This window comes from Salmo salar, chromosome ssa10 (assembly GCF_905237065.1).
Source record: "Salmo salar chromosome ssa10, Ssal_v3.1, whole genome shotgun sequence".
Taxonomy (NCBI): Eukaryota; Metazoa; Chordata; class Actinopteri; order Salmoniformes; family Salmonidae; genus Salmo; species Salmo salar.
Window position 1 is genome coordinate 49,989,473 of NC_059451.1, and position 19,451 is coordinate 50,008,923.

The 19,451-nt window shown below is 44.9% G+C and overlaps 1 protein-coding gene across 3 annotated transcripts in view; it reads left to right on the forward strand.

Moving 5' to 3' along the window:
- Positions 1–19,451, forward strand: part of LOC106560563 (DENN domain-containing protein 1B) — a 259,880-nt gene that overhangs the window by 79,861 nt on the left and 160,568 nt on the right. For all 3 annotated transcript variants that reach the window (XM_014123560.2, XM_045687897.1, XM_045687898.1), the window contains exon 4: positions 10,230–10,279. In XM_014123560.2, coding sequence (XP_013979035.2) covers positions 10,230–10,279 — 50 coding nt within the window. The remainder of the gene's footprint in view (positions 1–10,229; positions 10,280–19,451) is intronic.

Below are 19,451 nucleotides of genomic sequence, written 5' to 3' on the forward strand. Positions count from 1 at the left end.
ACCTTTACACGTTATGCAAATGCATGCATATCCATGCAAATTCTTAAAAGGGAGACGGTAGAATTTGAATATTGTTTCTTTAAAGCTGCATGCTGGCACTCCGTATCTGAAAGCGTGTCTGTGTGAATACTGAGGATCTCTTTGTCATGTTAGCCAGAGGCCTGGGTGAAGCAACGCATGCAGGACGGACGGCCAGAGATGGGTTGGGTCTCTGCACAGAGAGACGGCCCTAATTGGGGAAAGGGGGGGACTAGGGGGACGGGGTGAGAGGAGCTTGGGGAGTTGGAGAGGAGAGGGGGTGAGGGGAAGATGGGGATTTAGAAAGATGAGCGAGTGCAGAGGTGGTATGTCAGGGGATGTGAGGAGAGAGTGGGACAGGTAGGGGGTTGGTTGTTGGTGGGAGAGAGTGGGACAGGTGGAGGGTTGGTTGTTGGTGCGAGAGAGTGGGACAGGAGGGGAGGTGGAGGGTTGGTTGTTGGTGGGAGAGAGTGGGACAGGTGGGGAGGTGGAGGGTTGGTTGTTGGGAGAGAGTGGGACAGGTAGAGGGTTGGTTGTTGGTGGGAGAGAGTGGGACAGGTGAGGAGGTGGAGGGTTGGTTGTTGGTGGGAGAGAGTGGGACACGTAGAGTGTTGTTTGTTGGTGGGAGAGAGTGGGACAGGTGGAGGGGTTGGTTGTTGGTGGGAGAGAGTGGGACAGGTAGGGGGTTGGTTGTTGGTGGGAGAGAGTGGGACAGGTGAGGAGGTGGAGGGTTGGTTGTTGGTGGGAGAGAGTGGGACAGGTGGGGGTTGGTTGTTGGTGGGAGAGAGTGGGACAGGTGAGGAGGTGGAGGGTTGGTTGTTGGTGGGAGAGAGTGGGACAGGTAGGGGGTTGGTTGTTGGTGGGAGAGAGTGGGACAGGTGAGGAGGTGGAGGGTTGTTTGTTGGTGGGAGAGAGTGGGACAGGTGAAGGGTTGGTTGTTGGTGGGAGAGAGTGGGACAGGTAGAGTGTTGTTTGTTGGTGCTCGAGAGTGTGGGACAGGAGGGGAGGTGGAGGGTTGGTTGTTGGTGGGAGAGTGGGACAGGTGAAGAGGTGGAGGGTTGGTTGTTGGTGGGAGAGAGTGGGACAGGTAGGGGGTTGGTTGTTGGTGGGAGAGAGTGGGACAGGTGGAGGGTTGGTTGTTGGTGGGAGAGGTGGAGGGTTGGTTGTTGGTGAGAGAGAGAGAGTGGGACAGGTAGGGAGGTGGAGGGTTGGTTGTTGGTGAGTGGGAAGAGGAGGTGGAGGGTTGGTTGTTGGTGAGAGAGAGAGAGTGGGACAGGTAGGGAGGTGGAGGGTTGGTTGTTGGTGAGAGAGAGTGGGACAGGTAGAGAGGTGGAGGGTTGGTTGTTGGTGAGAGAGAGTGGGACAGGTGTAGAGGTGGAGGGTTGGTCGTTGATGAGAGAGAGTGGGACAGGTAGAGAGGTGGAGGGTTGGTTGTTGGTGAGAGTGGGACAGGTGGGGAGGTGGAGGGTTGGTTGTTGGTGAGAGAGAGTGGGACAGGTGTGGAGGTGGAGGGTTGGTTGTTGGTGAGAGAGAGTGGGACAGGTAGGGGGTTGGTTGTTGGTGGGAGAGAGGGACAGGTGAGGAGGTGGAGGGTTGGTTGTTGGTGGGAGAGAGTGGGACAGGTAGGGGGTTGGTTGTTGGTGGGAGAGAGGGACAGGTGAGGAGGTGGAGGGTTGGTTGTTGGTGGGAGAGAGTGGGACAGGTAGGGGGTTGGTTGTTGGTGGGAGAGAGTGGGACAGGTGACGAGGTGGAGGGTTGGTTGTTGGTGAGAGAGAGAGTGGGACATGTGAGTCGATTGCTCTGAGCTCTAAACCAGACCATTGATAGACCAGGATAGACCGGACCAGAGCCAGTCAGTCGAGTTTTTCAACCAGGCCGAGAGCCTTAGCTTGCCTACCGGTTGACTGGTTCGTTGGCTGGCTGGTTTGCCAGCTGGCAGGCTGGTTAGTTGGCTGACTGAGAAAGTGTTAGCAGGCCTACCGGTTAGCTGGCTGGCTGGCTGACTGAGAACGCCTTAACTGGCTAACTGGTTGCTTAACTGGCTGGCTGACTGAGAACGCCTTAACAGGCTAACTGGTTGGTTAGCTGGCTGGCTGGCTGGCTGACTGACTGAGAAAGCCTTAACTGGCTAACTGGTTGGTTAGCTGGCTGGCTGGCTGGCTGGTTGGCTGGCTGGGGGATTATAAAGCAGGACTTAAAGACTAAAACCCCCAGAGTAGAGGAGGGAGAGGGAGGGAGCGTAGGAGAGAGCGGGGGAACCAGCCAACGGGGGAGAGAGAGAGAGGTGGCTCAGTTAATCTCTGTCTCTCTCTTTCCATTCCTCCCTCCCTCGACAGCACTCTGTCTGTGTGTCATTTTCTCACTCACTTTCTGGCTGGCTGGTTGGTTGGCAGGCTGGTATGCTGGTTGGTTGGTTGGTCAGTTGGCTGGCTGACTGAGAAAGCCTTAGCTGACCTACCGGTTGGTTGGCTGGCTAACTGGTTGGATAGCTGGCTGGCTGGTTGGCCGGTTGGTTTGCTGGCCGGTTGCCTGGCTGGATGGCTGGCTGGTTGGCCGGCTGGCTGGTTGGTTTGCCGTACGGCTGGCAGACTGGTTGGATGGCCGGTTGGATGGCCGGCCGGCCGGTTGGATGGCCGGCTGGTTTGTTGGGCGGCTGGTTTGTTGGCCGGCTGGTTTGTTGGCCGGCGAGTTGGCTGGTTGGTTGGCTGGCCGGCTGGCTGGTTGGTTGGCTGGTTGGCCGGCTGGTTGGTTGGCCGGCTGGTTGGTTGGTTGGTTGGCTGGCCGGCTGGCTGGTTGGTTGGCTGGTTGGCCGGCTGGTTGGTTGGCCGGCTGGTTGGTTGGCTGGGGGGACATAAAATTGGGCTTAAATACTAAAATCCCCAGAGTGGAGCAGGGGAAAGGGAGAGGGAGAGAGAGAGGTGGCTCAGTTAATCTCTGTCTCTCTCTTTCCATTCCTCCCTCCCTCGACAGCTCTCTTTTTTTTTTACCGATTCCCTTCTCTATCTTTTTCCTCCATTCTGTTTCTCATCTCTCTCACTCACTCACTCACTCACTCACTCACTCACTCACTCACACACACACACACGTCACTCGTCATCCCTTTATTTCCTCTGTATTTCTCACGGCAGGAGGAAGTGACTTGTCTTGTTAAGTTCACACCCCAAATGAAACCCCAAGGCCCTGGCTGGGTAGCATTTAACCACCTGGTTGTACTGACCTTCCCTTTGTGACTCTGTTGTATTGCAGTGGTTTCTGTTGTAGAGTGCATCCACGCAGTGGGTTCCCTCTCCTAATGCTGAGCTGGGTTCCCGGTGCCCCAGTATGTTGGGAAGGATCTGCCATCAGAGAGCTGCAGGTGATCTATTGGTGGTCCATAGACCACAGAACACACTGGGTCGATCGTCCATGTTGACACCATGGGGAACAGCGGGCTGAGGCAGAGACAGGCCAGTGTGGAAGGGAAGACCTGCCCGCTGTAGCTGTGTTGGGAAGGGACGTGAGGCTATGCAGAGGCAGCAGGCCCTGTACTGTGCTGTGATGTCAGACCTATGCCAGGGGACCAGAGTGTGCTGTCTCACTGACTGATACCCCTGTCTCTACCTCCGATAATAATACAGCCCACACACACACACACACACACACACACATATATATGCCTCCAGAGCTGCAAATGTATTAGCTACTTTATATTCTTTTGTCTGGAATACAGAGGAGAGGATGGAGAGGAGAGGATGGAGAGGAGAGGATGGAGAGGAGAGGATGGAGAGGAGAGGATGGAGAGGAGAGGATGGAGAGGAGAGGATGGAGAGGAGAGGATGGAGAGGAGAGGGTGGAGAGGAGAGGGTGGAGAAGAGAGGAGAGGAGAGGGAGGAGAAGAGGGTGGAGAGGAGGAGAGTAGAGTAGAGGAGAGGATGGAGAGGAGAGGAGAGGGTGGAGAGGCGAAGAGAGTAGAGGAGAGGGTGGAGAAGAGAGTAGAGGAGAGGGTGGAGAAGAGAGTACAGGAGAGGGTGGAGAAGAGAGTAGAGGAGAGGGAGGAGAAGAGGGTGGAGAGGAGAGGGAGGAGAAGAGGGTGGAGAGGAGAGTAGAGGATGGAGAGGAGAAGAGAGTAGAGGAGAGGGTGGAGAGGAGAAGAGAGTAGAGGAGAGGGTGGAGAGGATAAGAGAGTAGAGGAGAGGGTGGAGATGAGAAGAGAGTAGAGGAGAGGGAGGAGAAGAGGGTGGAGAGGAGGGAGGAGAGTGGTGGAGAGGAGAAGAGAGTAGAGGAGAGGGTGGAGAGGAGAAGAGAGTAGAGGAGAGGGTGGAGAGGAGAAGAGAGTAGAGGAGAAGGTGGAGAGGAGAAGAGAGTAGAGGAGAGGGTGGAGAGGAGAAGAGAGTAGAGGAGAGGGTGGAGATGAGAAGAGAGTAGAGGAGAGGAGAAGAGAGTAGAGGATAGGGTGGAGAGGAGAAGAGAGGAGAGGAGAGGGAGGAGAAGAGGGTGGAGAGGAGGAGAGTAGAGGAGAGGATGGAGAGGAGAAGAGAGTAGAGGAGAGGGTGGAGAGGAGAAGAGAGTAGAGGAGAGGGTGGAGAAGAGAGTAGAGGAGAAGGTGGAGAGGAGAAGAGAGTAGAGGAGAGGGTGGAGAGGAGAAGAGAGTAGAGGAGAGGGTGGAGAAGAGAGTAGAGGAGAGGGTGGAGGAGAGGGTGGAGAAGAGAGTAGAGGATACGGTGGAGAAGAGAGTAGAGGAGAGGGTGGAGGAGAGGGTGGAGGAGAGTAGAGGAGAGGGAGGAGAAGAGAGTAGAGGAGAGGGTGGAGAAGAGAGTAGAGGAGAGGGAGGAGAAGAGATGATGAGAGGATGGAGAGGAGATGATGGAGAGGATGGAGAGGAGAAGAGGGTGGAGAGGAGAGGATGTAGAGGAGAGGGTGGTGGAGAGGGTGGTGGAGAGGGTGGAGTAGAGGAGAGGGTGGAGAGAAGAGAGTGGATGGAGAGGAGTAGAGAGTAGAGTAGAGGATGTAGAGGAGAGGGTGGAGAAGAGAGTAGAGGATGTAGAGGAGAGGGTGGAGAGGAGAGGAGAGGAGAGGATGTGGAGAGAGTAGAGGAGAGGATGGAGAGGAGAAGAGAGGATGGAGAGAAGAGATGATGGAGAGGAGAAGAGAGGAGAGGGTGGAGAGGAGGGAGGGAGGGAGGGTGGAGAGGAGAGGGTTGAGAGGAGAGGAGAGGAGAGGGTGGAGAGGAGAGGGTGGAGAGGAGAGGAGAGGGTGGAGAGAGTGGAGGAGAGGATGTGGAGGAGAGGTTGTGGAGGAGAGGATGGAGAGGATGTAGAGGAGAGGATGTGGAGGAGAGGAGAGGATGTGGAGGAGAGGAGAGGATGTGAGGAGAGGAGAGGATGTGAGGAGAGGAGAGGATGTGAGGAGAGGAGAGGATGTGTAGGAGAGGCTGGAGAGGAGAGGCTGTAGAGGAGGGGCTGTAGAGGAGGGGCTGTAGAGGAGGGGCTGGAGAGGAGAAGATGTGGAGGAGAGGGTGGAGAAGAGAAGATGTGGAGAAGAGGAGAGGAGAGGATGTGGAGGAGAAGAGAGGATGGAGAAGATGTGGAGAAGAGAAGAGGATGTGGAGGAGAGGATGTGGAGGAGAGGAGAGGATGGAGAGGAGAGGATGTGGAGGAGAGGAGAGGATGGAGAGGGTGTGGAGAAGAGGAGAGGGTGTGGAGGAGAGGAGAGGGTGTGGAGGAGAGAATGGAGAGGATGGAGAGGAGAGGATGGAGAGGAGAGGGTGTGGAGGAGAGGAGAGAATGGAGAGGATGGAGAGGAGAGGGTGTGGAGAAGAGGAGAGGGTGTGGAGGAGAGGAGAGAATGATGAGGAGGAAAGGAGGAGAGGATGTGGAGACGAGGGGAGATGGAGATGGAGGAGGAGGAGGAGGAAATAGTGTACAACAGAATAACAGCAACATTGGTTTCCCCCAGTCTGCAACTCTTGTAAAGAAATTCCTCTGGCATACTGGAGGTCCCTCACATCACCTGTAGAGAGATCCCTCTGGCATACTGGAGGTCCCTCACATCACCTGTAGAGAGATCCCTGTGGCATACTGGAGGTCCTCACATCACCTGTAGAGAGATCCCTGTGGCATACTGGAGGTCCTCACATCACCTGTAGAGAGATCCCTGTGGCATACTGGAGGTCCTCACATCACCTGTAGAGAGATCCCTGTGGCATACTGGAGGTCCTCACATCACCTGTAGAGAGATCCCTCTGGCATACTGGAGGTCCTCACATCACCTGTAGAGAGATCCCTCTGGCATACTGGAGGTCCCACACATCACCTGTAGAGAGATCCCTCTGGCATACTGGAGGTCCTCACATCACCTGTAGAGAGATCCCTGTGGCATACTGGAGGTCCTCACATCACCTGTAGAGAGATCCCTGTGGCATACTGGAGGTCCTCACATCACCTGTAGAGAGATCCCTCTGGCATACTGGAGGTCCTCACATCACCTGTAGAGAGATCCCTCTGGCATACTGGAGGTCCCACACATCACCTGTAGAGAGATCCCTCTGGCATACTGGAGGTCCTCACATCACCTGTAGAGATCCCTCTGGCATACTGGAGGTCCTCACATCACCTGTAAAGAGATCCCTCTGGCATACTGGAGGTCCTCACATCACCTGTAGAGATCCCTCTGGCATACTGGAGGTCCTCACATCACCTGTAGAGAGATCCCTCTGGCATACTGGAGGTCCCTCACACCACCTGAAGGGAAGGGTGTGAGGGAAGAGGGAGGGAGGATGGATGAAGTGAGATGGAAAGTGAGAGAGAGATGGAGAGAGAGACAGACACAAACAGATTGAGACAGACAGAGCTGCTTGTTGGAGAGGGAAGGGCGAGAGAGATGCTTGTTGGAGAAAGAAGGCCGAGAGAGATGCTTGTTGGAGAGGGAAGGCCGAGAGAGATGCTTGTTGGAGAGGGAAGGCCGAGAGAGATGCTTGTTGGAGAGGGAAGGCCGAGAGAGATGCTTGTTGGAGAGGGAAGGCCGAGAGAGATGCTTGTTGGAGAGGGAAGGCCGAGAGAGATGCTTGTTGGAGAGGGAAGGCCGAGAGAGATGCTTGTTGGAGAGGGAAGGCCGAGAGAGATGCTTGTTGGAGAGGGAAGGCCGAGAGAGATGCTTGTTGGAGAGGGAAGGGCGAGAGAGATGCTTGTTGGAGAGGGAAGGCCGAGAGAGATGCTTGTTGGAGAGGGAAGGCCGAGAGAGATGCTTGTTGGAGAGGGAAGGCCGAGAGAGATGCTTGTTGGAGAGGGAAGGGCGAGAGAGATGCTTGTTGGAGAGGGAAGGCCGAGAGAGATGCTTGTTGGAGAAGGAAGGCCGAGAGAGATGCTTGTTGGAGAGGGAAGGCCGAGAGAGATGCTTGTTGGAGAGGGAAGGCCGAGAGAGATGCTTGCCGGTTGTTCCCCTTCTGGATGGAAAGAAGGTTTGTGTTGGAATGTTGTGGACATTTGCCCCTGCTGAGTTTGTGTGATCTTGAGTGAAATAGATCAGTCTTTGTTTGCACACACACACACACACACACACACACACACACACACACACACACACACACACACACACACACACACACACACACACACACACACAGCTTTGTCTTACTATAATCCTATTTTAACCTGTAAACCTAACACTTACCTAAACCTCACCCTGTAAACCTCACCCCGTAAACCTCACCCCGTAAACCTCACCCCGTAAACCTCACCCAAACTCCTAACCCTAAAATAGTGTTTTTACAAGTGAGGACCGGCAAAACGTGTACACACACACACACACACACACACACACATTGCTTACTCTCGTTTTGTTGTATCGGGATCTTGTTGGTGTCCTTGGGTCAGGACTGTCATTCAAACTCACATGCTTCCTGTCAATCCAAATGGGCTGGACAATGACAGTTCTAGGAATCTGGCAACCCATATGTTTTTATTTGGTGAGTGTGAGTGCCATATTTAAGATAAGATAGGCTCTACAAGGTGCTTAATAATAGAAGACAGACAGACAGACAGACAGACAGACAGACAGACAGACAGACAGACAGACAGACAGACAGACAGACAGACAGACAGACAGACAGGCAGACTCACCACCCTCAGACAGATAAAACAGACAGGCAGACTCACCACCCTCAGACAGATAAAACAGACAGGCAGACTCACCACCCTCAGACAGATAGACAGACTGACTCACCCCTCAGGCAGACAGACACTCACCACCCTTAGACAGATAAAAAAATCAGACAGGCAGACAGACAGACAGACAGACTCACCCCTCAGACAGATGACGGGCAGACAGACACTCACCCCTCAGAAAGGCAGACAGACAGACTCACCCCTCAGACAGGCAGACACCCCTCAGACAGGCAGACACCCCTCAGACAGGCAGGCAGACAGACTCACCCCTCAGGCAGGCAGACAGACAGACTCACCCCTCAGGCAGGCAGACACCCCTCAGACAGGCAGGCAGACAGACTCACCCCCACAGACAGACAGACAGACAGACAGACAGACAGACAGACAGACAGACTCACCCCTCAGACAGGCAGATGTTCCATATGGTGCTCAGCTCTGCTCCTTGTCTAAATCCATATGCCCCTGGTGGGGGGCTGAAGGGCAGGCATCCCCCAGGGGAGGTGTTGGGAGGTAAAGCCCTTAAGGCTCTACACACCCCTCCACCATGCCCGTTCTGTACCCCCCCCCCCTCCACCATGCCCGTTCTGTACCCCCCTCCCTCCACCATGCCCGTTCTGTACCCCCCCTCCACCATGCCGTTCTGTACCCCCCCTCCACCATGCCCGTTCTGTACACCCCCCTCCACCATGCCCATTCTGTACCCCCCCTCCACCATGCCCGTTCTGTACACCCCCTCCACCATGCCCGTTCTGTACCCCCCCTCCACCCTTCCCGTTCTGTACACCCCCCCCATCCTGCCCATTCTGTACCCCCCCTCCACCATGCCCGTTCTGTACACCCCCCTCCACCATGCCCGTTCTGTACCCCCCCTCCACCCTTCCCGTTCTGTACACCCCCCCCATCCTGCCCATTCTGTACCCCCCACCCCGCCCTGCCTGTTCTGTACCCCCACCCCCACCCCACCCTGCCCGTTCTGTACACCCCCCCTCCACCATGCCCGTTCTGTACCCCCCCTCCACCATGCCCGTTCTGTACACCCCCCTCCACCATGCCCGTTCTGTACACCCCCTCCACCATGCCCGTTCTGTACCCCCCCTCCACCCTTCCCGTTCTGTACACCCCCCTCCATCCTTTCCCGTTCTGTACACCCCCCCCCCCATCCTTCCCATTCTGTACCCCCCACCCCGCCCTGCCTGTTCTGTACCCCCACCCCCACCCCACCCTGCCCGTTCTGTACCCCCCACCCCGCCCTGCCCGTTCTGTACACCCAGAGCTGCTTAGCTCATTGTCACAGCAATCTGTCACCACCTAAGTCTCCCTCCTTCCATCCCTCCCTCCCCCGTCATCACCCCTGATAGTTGATGTAGGTTATCATAGCTAATGATTTAAGCTGTGGGTCTGGATCTATAGAATAGAAAACGTTTTAGCCCTGATTCTATCAACTGCAACACTCATCAGCTCTGAAGATTAAGTAATGTCTGTTGTGTGTCGGTTATTTAGCCTGATTTTAATTATTTAATGAGGTGATTTTATCACTGTAAGACTTTATAATTAATCCTTCTTCAACAAGTCATTTGATTGATTAAGTCTGTTATGTTTGATTAGGCAAAATTTACAGGGTTGTGTATGAATGAAAATACATTAATTATTAATAATGAATAAACTACAAATAAATAGTAAGTAATGTTCACACTATTAATACATCGAATTTTTCATAGTTTTTAAACATGTATAATAATTTAGTGTTTAAAACATTTATAATGGTTTATCAATGAACGTTGTGTTTGCGTTGGGTTGTTAACATTGTATTAGTGTTGGGTTTGCGTTGGGTTGTTAACATTGTATTAGTGTTGGGTTTGCGTTGGGTTGTTAACATTGTATTAGTGTTGGGTTTGCGTTGGGTTGTTAACATTGTATTAGTGTTGGGTTTGCGTTGGGTGATGTTGTTTTAGTGTTCTGTTTGCATTATATTAGCGTTTGTTGTGTTAATGTTAACTAAATGTTTTCCAGTGGTTGTGTTTTGCAGTGTGTTAACGTTGACTAAATGTTTTCTAATGGTTGTGTTCTCAGGAGGTTCTCCAGACGGTGCCCAAGTTCTGCTTCCCCTTCGATGTGGAGAGGTAGGATTCTGTCCCCTGTTCCCTTGTTAAGTCCTGTACTCTGTGTACACACACACACACACACACACACACACACACACACACACACACACCAAACAAAAAAAAAAATCATATTTATTAGAAACTGGAGAGCTGTGTATGTGCCACATAATGGAGCTCACCTACAGGGGAGTCTGCTGTTAACCCCCTATCTGCTGTTAACCCCCTATCTGCTGTTAACCCCCTATCTGCTGTTAACCCCCTATCTGCTGTTAACCCCCTATCTGCTGTTAACCCCCTATCTGCTGTTAACCCCCTATCTGCTGTTAACCCCCGATCTGCTGTTAACCCCCGATCTGCTGTTAACCCCCGATCTGCTGTTAACCCCCTGCTCCTTTCTCTGTGCTCCCTGCTCCCTTCTCTGTGCTCCCTTCTCTGTGCTCCTTTCTCTGTGCTCCCTGCTCTGTGCTCCCTGCTCTGTGCTCCCTGCTCTGTGCTCCCTGCTCTGTGCTCCCTGCTCTGTGCTCCCTGCTCTGTGCTCCCTGCTCTGTGCTCCCTGCTCCGTGCTCTGTGCTCCCTGCTCCCTGCTCTGTGCTCCCTGCTCCTTTCTCTGTGCTCCCTGACAAACCCAGGCCAGGCTACCATCGTGCATGTGCTTTTGAACTTGTTTGCCTGACTAAGTGTGCTTTTGCATGCATGTGTGTCTATCTGCGTATATGTGTGTCTGTATCAAGCGTTTATCATTGTCTGAATAACTATATCTCTAGACTTGGTACCAGTCTGATGAATAACTATATCTCTAGACTTGGTACCTGTCTGATGAATAACTATATCTCTAGACTTGGTACCAGTCTGATGAATAGCTATATCTCTAGACTTGGTTCCTGTCTGATGAATAACTATATCTCTAGACTTGGTACCAGTCTGATGAATAACTATATCTCTAGACTTGGTACCAGTCTGATGAATAACTATATATCTAGACTTGGTACCAGTCTGATGAATAACTATATCTCTAGACTTGGTACCTGTCTGATGAATAACTATATATCTAGACTTGGTACCAGTCTGATGAGTAACTATATCTCTAGACTTGGTACCAGTCTGATGAATAACTATATCTCTAGACTTGGTACCTGTCTGATGAATAACTATATCTCTAGACTTGGAACCTGTCTGATGAATAACTATATCTCTAGACTTGGTACCAGTCTGAATAACTATATCTCTAGACTTGGTTCCAGTCTGATGAATAACTATATCTCTAGACTTGGTTCCTGTCTGATGAATAACTATATCTCTAGACTTGGTACCTGTCTGATGAATAACTATATCTCTAGACTTGGAACCTGTCTGATGAATAACTATATCTCTAGACTTGGTACCAGTCTGATGAATAACTATATCTCTAGACTTGGTACCAGTCTGATGAATAACTATATCTCTAGACTTGGTACCAGTCTGATGAATAACTATATCTCTAGACTTGGTACCTGTCTGATGAATAATTATATCTCCTGATTTGGTACCAGTCATGAATAACTATATCTCTAGACTTGGTACCACTCTGATGAATAACTATATCTTTAGACTTGGTACCAGTCTGATGAATAATTATATCTCCTGATTTGGTACCAGTCATGAATAACTATATCTCTAGACTTGGTACCTGTCTGATGAATAACTATATCTCTAGACTTGGTACCACTCTGATGAATAACTATATCTCTAGACTTGGTACCTGTCTGATGAATAACTATATCTCTAGACTTGGTACCAGTCTGATGAATAACTATATCTCTAGACTTGGTACCTGTCTGATGAATAACTATATCTCTAGACTTGGAACCCGTCTGATGAATAACTATATCTCTAGACTTGGAACCCGTCTGATGAATAACTATATCTCTAGACTTGGTACCAGTCTGAATAACTATATCTCTAGACTTGGTACCAGTCTGAATAACTATATCTCTAGACTTGGTACCAGTCTGATGAATAACTATATCTCCTGATTTGGTACCAGTCATATGAATAACTATATCTCTAGATTTGGTATCAGTCTGATGAATAACTATATCTCTTCACTTGGTACCAGTCTGATGAATAACTATATATCTAGACTTGGTACCAGTCTGGTGAATAACTATATCTCTAGACTTGGTACCAGTCTGAATAACTATATCTCTAGACTTGGTACCAGTCTGATAAATAAATATATATCTAGACTTGGTATCAGTCTGATGAATAACTATATATCTAGACTTGGTACCAGTCTGATGAATAACTATATATTTAGACTTGGTACCAGTCTGATGAATAACTATATATCTAGACTTGGTACCAGTCTGATGAATAACTATATATCTAGACCTGGTACCAGTCTGATGAATAACTATATATCTAGACTTGGTACCAGTCTGATGAATAACTATATATCTAGACTTGGTACCAGTCTGATGAATAACTATATATCTAGACTTGGTACCAGTCTGATGAATAACTATATATCTAGACTTGGTACCAGTCTGATGAATAACTATATATCTAGACTTTTTACTAGTCTGATGAATAACTATATCTCTAGATTTGGTATCAGTCTGATGAATAACTATATCTCTAGATTTCGTATCAGTCTGATGAATAACTATATATCTAGACTTTGTACCAGTCTGATGAATAACTATATATCTAGACTTTGTAGCAGTCTGATGAATAACTATATCTCTAGACTTTGTACCAGTCTGAATAACTATATCTCTAGATTTCGTATCAGTCTGATGAATAACTATATATCTAGACTTTGTACCAGTCTGAATAACTATATATCTAGACTTGGTACCAGTCTGATGAATAACTATATCTCTAGACTTGGTACCGGTCTGAATAACTATATATCTAGACTTTGTACCAGTCTGAATAACTATATCTCTAGATTGCGTATCAGTCTGATGAATAACTATATATCTAGACTTTGTACCAGTCTGAATAACTATATATCTAGACTTGGTACCTGTCTGATGAATAACTATATATCTAGACTTGGTACCTGTCTGAATAACTATATCTCTAGATTTCGTATCAGTCTGATGAATAACTATATATCTAGACTTTGTACCAGTCTGAATAACCATATCTCTAGACTTGGTACCAATCTGATGAATAACTATATATCTAGACTCTGTACCAGTCTGAATAACTATATCTCTAGATTTCGTATCAGTCTGATGAATAACTATATATCTAGACTTTGTACCAGTCTGAATAACTATATATCTAGACTTTGTACCAGTCTGAATAACTATATCTCTAGATTTCGTATCAGTCTGATGAATAACTATATATCTAGACTTTGTACCAGTCTGAATAACTATATATCTAGACTTTGTACCAGTCTGATGAATAACTATATCTCTAGACTTGGTACCAGTCTGAATAACTATATATCTAGACTTTGTACCAGTCTGAATAACTATATCTCTAGATTTCGTATCAGTCTGATGAATAACTATATATCTAGACTTTGTACCAGTCTGAATAACTATATATCTAGACTTGGTACCTGTCTGATGAATAACTATATATCTAGACTTGGTACCAGTCTGATGAATAACTATATCTCTAGACTTGGTACCAGTCTGAATAACTATATCTCTAGACTTGGTTCCAGTCTGATGAATAACTATATCTCTAGACTTGGTACCAGTCTGATGAATAACTATATCTCTAGACTTGGTACCAGTCTGATGAATAACTATATATCTAGACTTGGTACCAGTCTGATGAATAACTATATCTCCTGATTTGGTACCAGTCATATGAATAACTATATCTCTAGATTTGGTATCAGTCTGATGAATAACTATATCTCTTCACTTGGTACCAGTCTGATGAATAACTATATATCTAGACTTGGTACCAGTCTGGTGAATAACTATATCTCTAGACTTGGTACCAGTCTGAATAACTATATCTCTAGACTTGGTACCAGTCTGATAAATAAATATATATCTAGACTTGGTATCAGTCTGATGAATAACTATATATCTAGACTTGGTACCAGTCTGATGAATAACTATATATTTAGACTTGGTACCAGTCTGATGAATAACTATATATCTAGACTTGGTACCAGTCTGATGAATAACTATATATCTAGACCTGGTACCAGTCTGATGAATAACTATATATCTAGACTTGGTACCAGTCTGATGAATAACTATATATCTAGACTTGGTACCAGTCTGATGAATAACTATATATCTAGACTTGGTACCAGTCTGATGAATAACTATATATCTAGACTTGGTACCAGTCTGATGAATAACTATATATCTAGACTTTTTACTAGTCTGATGAATAACTATATCTCTAGATTTGGTATCAGTCTGATGAATAACTATATCTCTAGATTTCGTATCAGTCTGATGAATAACTATATATCTAGACTTTGTACCAGTCTGATGAATAACTATATATCTAGACTTGGTAGCAGTCTGATGAATAACTATATCTCTAGACTTTGTACCAGTCTGAATAACTATATCTCTAGATTTCGTATCAGTCTGATGAATAACTATATATCTAGACTTTGTACCAGTCTGAATAACTATATATCTAGACTTGGTACCAGTCTGATGAATAACTATATCTCTAGACTTGGTACCGGTCTGAATAACTATATATCTAGACTTTGTACCATACTGAATAACTATATCTCTAGATTTCGTATCAGTCTGATGAATAACTATATATCTAGACTTTGTACCAGTCTGAATAACTATATATCTAGACTTGGTACCTGTCTGATGAATAACTATATATCTAGACTTGGTACCTGTCTGAATAACTATATCTCTAGATTTCGTATCAGTCTGATGAATAACTATATATCTAGACTTTGTACCAGTCTGAATAACCATATCTCTGGACTTGGTACCAGTCTGATGAATAGCTATATATCTAGACTCTGTACCAGTCTGAATAACTATATCTCTAGATTTCGTATCAGTCTGATGAATAACTATATATCTAGACTTTGTACCAGTCTGAATAACTATATATCTAGACTTTGTACCAGTCTGAATAACTATATCTCTAGATTTCGTATCAGTCTGATGAATAACTATATATCTAGACTTTGTACCAGTCTGAATAACTATATATATAGACTTGGTACCTGTCTGATGAATAACTATATATCTAGACTTGGTACCTGTCTGATGAATAACTATATATCTAGACTTGGTACCAGTCTGATGAATAACTATATATCTAGACTTGGTACTAGTCTGATGAATAACTATATCTCTAGATTTGGTATCAGTCTGATGAATAACTATATCTCTAGATTTCGTATCAGTCTGATGAATAACTATATATCTAGACTTTGTACCAGTCTGAATAACCATATCTCTAGACTTGGTACCAATCTGATGAATAACTATATATCTAGACTCTGTACCAGTCTGAATAACTATATCTCTAGATTTCGTATCAGTCTGATGAATAACTATATATCTAGACTTTGTACCAGTCTGAATAACTATATATCTAGACTTTGTACCAGTCTGAATAACTATATCTCTAGATTTCGTATCAGTCTGATGAATAACTATATATCTAGACTTTGTACCAGTCTGAATAACTATATATCTAGACTTTGTACCAGTCTGATGAATAACTATATCTCTAGACTTGGTACCAGTCTGAATAACTATATATCTAGACTTTGTACCAGTCTGAATAACTATATCTCTAGATTTCGTATCAGTCTGATGAATAACTATATATCTAGACTTTGTACCAGTCTGAATAACTATATATCTAGACTTGGTACCTGTCTGATGAATAACTATATATCTAGACTTGGTACCAGTCTGATGAATAACTATATCTCTAGACTTGGTACCTGTCTGATGAATAACTATATATCTAGACTTGGTACCAGTCTGATGAATAACTATATATCTAGACTTGGTACCAGTCTGATGAATAACTATATCTCTAGACTTGGTACCAGTCTGATGAATAACTATATATCTAGACTTGGTACCAGTCTGATGAATAACTATATATCTAGACTTGGTACCAGTCTGATGAATAACTATATATCTAGACTTGGTACCAGTCTGATGAATAACTATATCTCTAGATTTCGTATCAGTCTGATGAATAACTATATATCTAGACTTTGTACGAGTCTGAATAACCATATCTCTAGACTTGGTAGCAGTCTGATGAATAACTATATCTCTAGACTTGGTACCATTCTGAATAACTATATATCTAGACTTTGTACCAGTCTGAATAACTATATCTCTAGATTTCGTATCAGTCTGATGAACAACTATATATCTAGACTTTGTACCAGTCTGAATAACTATATATCTAGACTTGGTACCTGTCTGATGAATAACTATATATCTAGACTTGGTACCTGTCTGAATAACTATATCTCTAGATTTCGTATCAGTCTGATGAATAACTATATATCTAGACTTTGTACCAGTCTGAATAACCATATCTCTGGACTTGGTACCTGTCTGATGAATAACTATATATCTAGACTTGGTACCTGTCTGAATAACTATATCTCTAGATTTCGTATCAGTCTGATGAATAACTATATATCTAGACTTTGTACCAGTCTGAATAACTATATATATAGACTTGGTACCTGTCTGATGAATAACTATATATCTAGACTTGGTACCTGTCTGATGAATAACTATATATCTAGACTTGGTACCAGTCTGATGAATAACTATATATCTAGACTTGGTACTAGTCTGATGAATAACTATATCTCTAGATTTGGTATCAGTCTGATGAATAACTATATCTCTAGATTTCGTATCAGTCTGATGAATAACTATATATCTAGACTTTGTACCAGTCTGAATAACCATATCTCTAGACTTGGTACCAGTCTGATGAATAACTATATATCTAGACTCTGTACCAGTCTGAATAACTATATCTGTAGATTTCGTATCAGTCTGATGAATAACTATATATCTAGACTTTGTACCAGTCTGAATAACTATATATCTAGACTTTGTACCAGTCTGAATAACTATATCTCTAGATTTCGTATCAGTCTGATGAATAACCATATATCTAGACTTTGTACCAGTCTGAATAACTATATATCTAGACTTGGTACCAGTCTGATGAATAACTATATCTCTAGACTTGGTACCAGTCTGAATAACTATATATCTAGACTTTGTACCAGTCTGAATAACTATATATCTAGACTTGGTACCAGTCTGATGAATAACTATATATCTAGACTTGGTACCAGTCTGATGAATAACTATATCTCTAGACTTGGTACCAGTCTGATGAATAACTATATCTCTAGACTTGGTACCAGTCTGATGAATAACTATATATCTAGACTTGGTACCAGTCTGATGAATAACTATATATCTAGACTTGGTACCAGTCTGATGAATAACTATATCTCTAGATTTGGTATCAGTCTGATGAATAACTATATCTCTAGATTTCGTATCAGTCTGATGAATAACTATATATCTAGACTTTGTACCAGTCTGAATAACCATATCTCTGGACTTGGTACCTGTCTGATGAATAACTATATATCTAGACTTTGTACCAGTCTGAATAACTATATATCTAGACTTTGTACCAGTCTGATGAATAACTATATCTCTAGACTTGGTACCAGTCTGAATAACTATATATCTAGACTTTGTACCAGTCTGAATAACTATATCTCTAGATTTCGTATCAGTCTGATGAATAACTATATATCTAGACTTTGTACCAGTCTGAATAACTATATATCTAGACTTGGTACCTGTCTGATGAATAACTATATATCTAGACTTGGTACCAGTCTGATGAATAACTATATCTCTAGACTTGGTACCTGTCTGATGAATAACTATATATCTAGACTTGGTACCAGTCTGATGAATAACTATATATCTAGACTTGGTACCAGTCTGATGAATAACTATATCTCTAGACTTGGTACCAGTCTGATGAATAACTATATATCTAGACTTGGTACCAGTCTGATGAATAACTATATATCTAGACTTGGTACCAGTCTGATGAATAACTATATATCTAGACTTGGTACCAGTCTGATGAATAACTATATATCTAGACTTGGTACCAGTCTGATGAATAACTATATCTCTAGATTTCGTATCAGTCTGATGAATAACTATATATCTAGACTTTGTACGAGTCTGAATAACCATATCTCTAGACTTGGTAGCAGTCTGATGAATAACTATATCTCTAGACTTGGTACCATTCTGAATAACTATATATCTAGACTTTGTACCAGTCTGAATAACTATATCTCTAGATTTCGTATCAGTCTGATGAACAACTATATATCTAGACTTTGTACCAGTCTGAATAACTATATATCTAGACTTGGTACCTGTCTGATGAATAACTATATATCTAGACTTGGTACCTGTCTGAATAACTATATCTCTAGATTTCGTATCAGTCTGATGAATAACTATATATCTAGACTTTGTACCAGTCTGAATAACCATATCTCTGGACTTGGTACCTGTCTGATGAATAACTATATATCTAGACTTTGTACCAGTCTGAATAACTATATATCTAGACTTTGTACCAGTCTGATGAATAACTATATCTCTAGACTTGGTACCAGTCTGAATAACTATATATCTAGACTTTGTACCAGTCTGAATAACTATATCTCTAGATTTCGTATCAGTCTGATGAATAACTATATATCTAGACTTTGTACCAGTCTGAATAACTATATATCTAGACTTGGTACCTGTCTGATGAATAACTATATATCTAGACTTGGTACCAGTCTGATGAATAACTATATCTCTAGACTTGGTACCTGTCTGATGAATAACTATATATCTAGACTTGGTACCAGTCTGATGAATAACTATATATCTAGACTTGGTACCAGTCTGATGAATAACTATATCTCTAGACTTGGTACCAGTCTGATGAATAACTATATATCTAGACTTGGTACCAGTCTGATGAATAACTATATATCTAGACTTGGTACCAGTCTGATGAATAACTATATATCTAGACTTGGTACCAGTCTGATGAATAACTATATCTCTAGATTTCGTATCAGTCTGATGAATAACTATATATCTAGACTTTGTACGAGTCTGAATAACCATATCTCTAG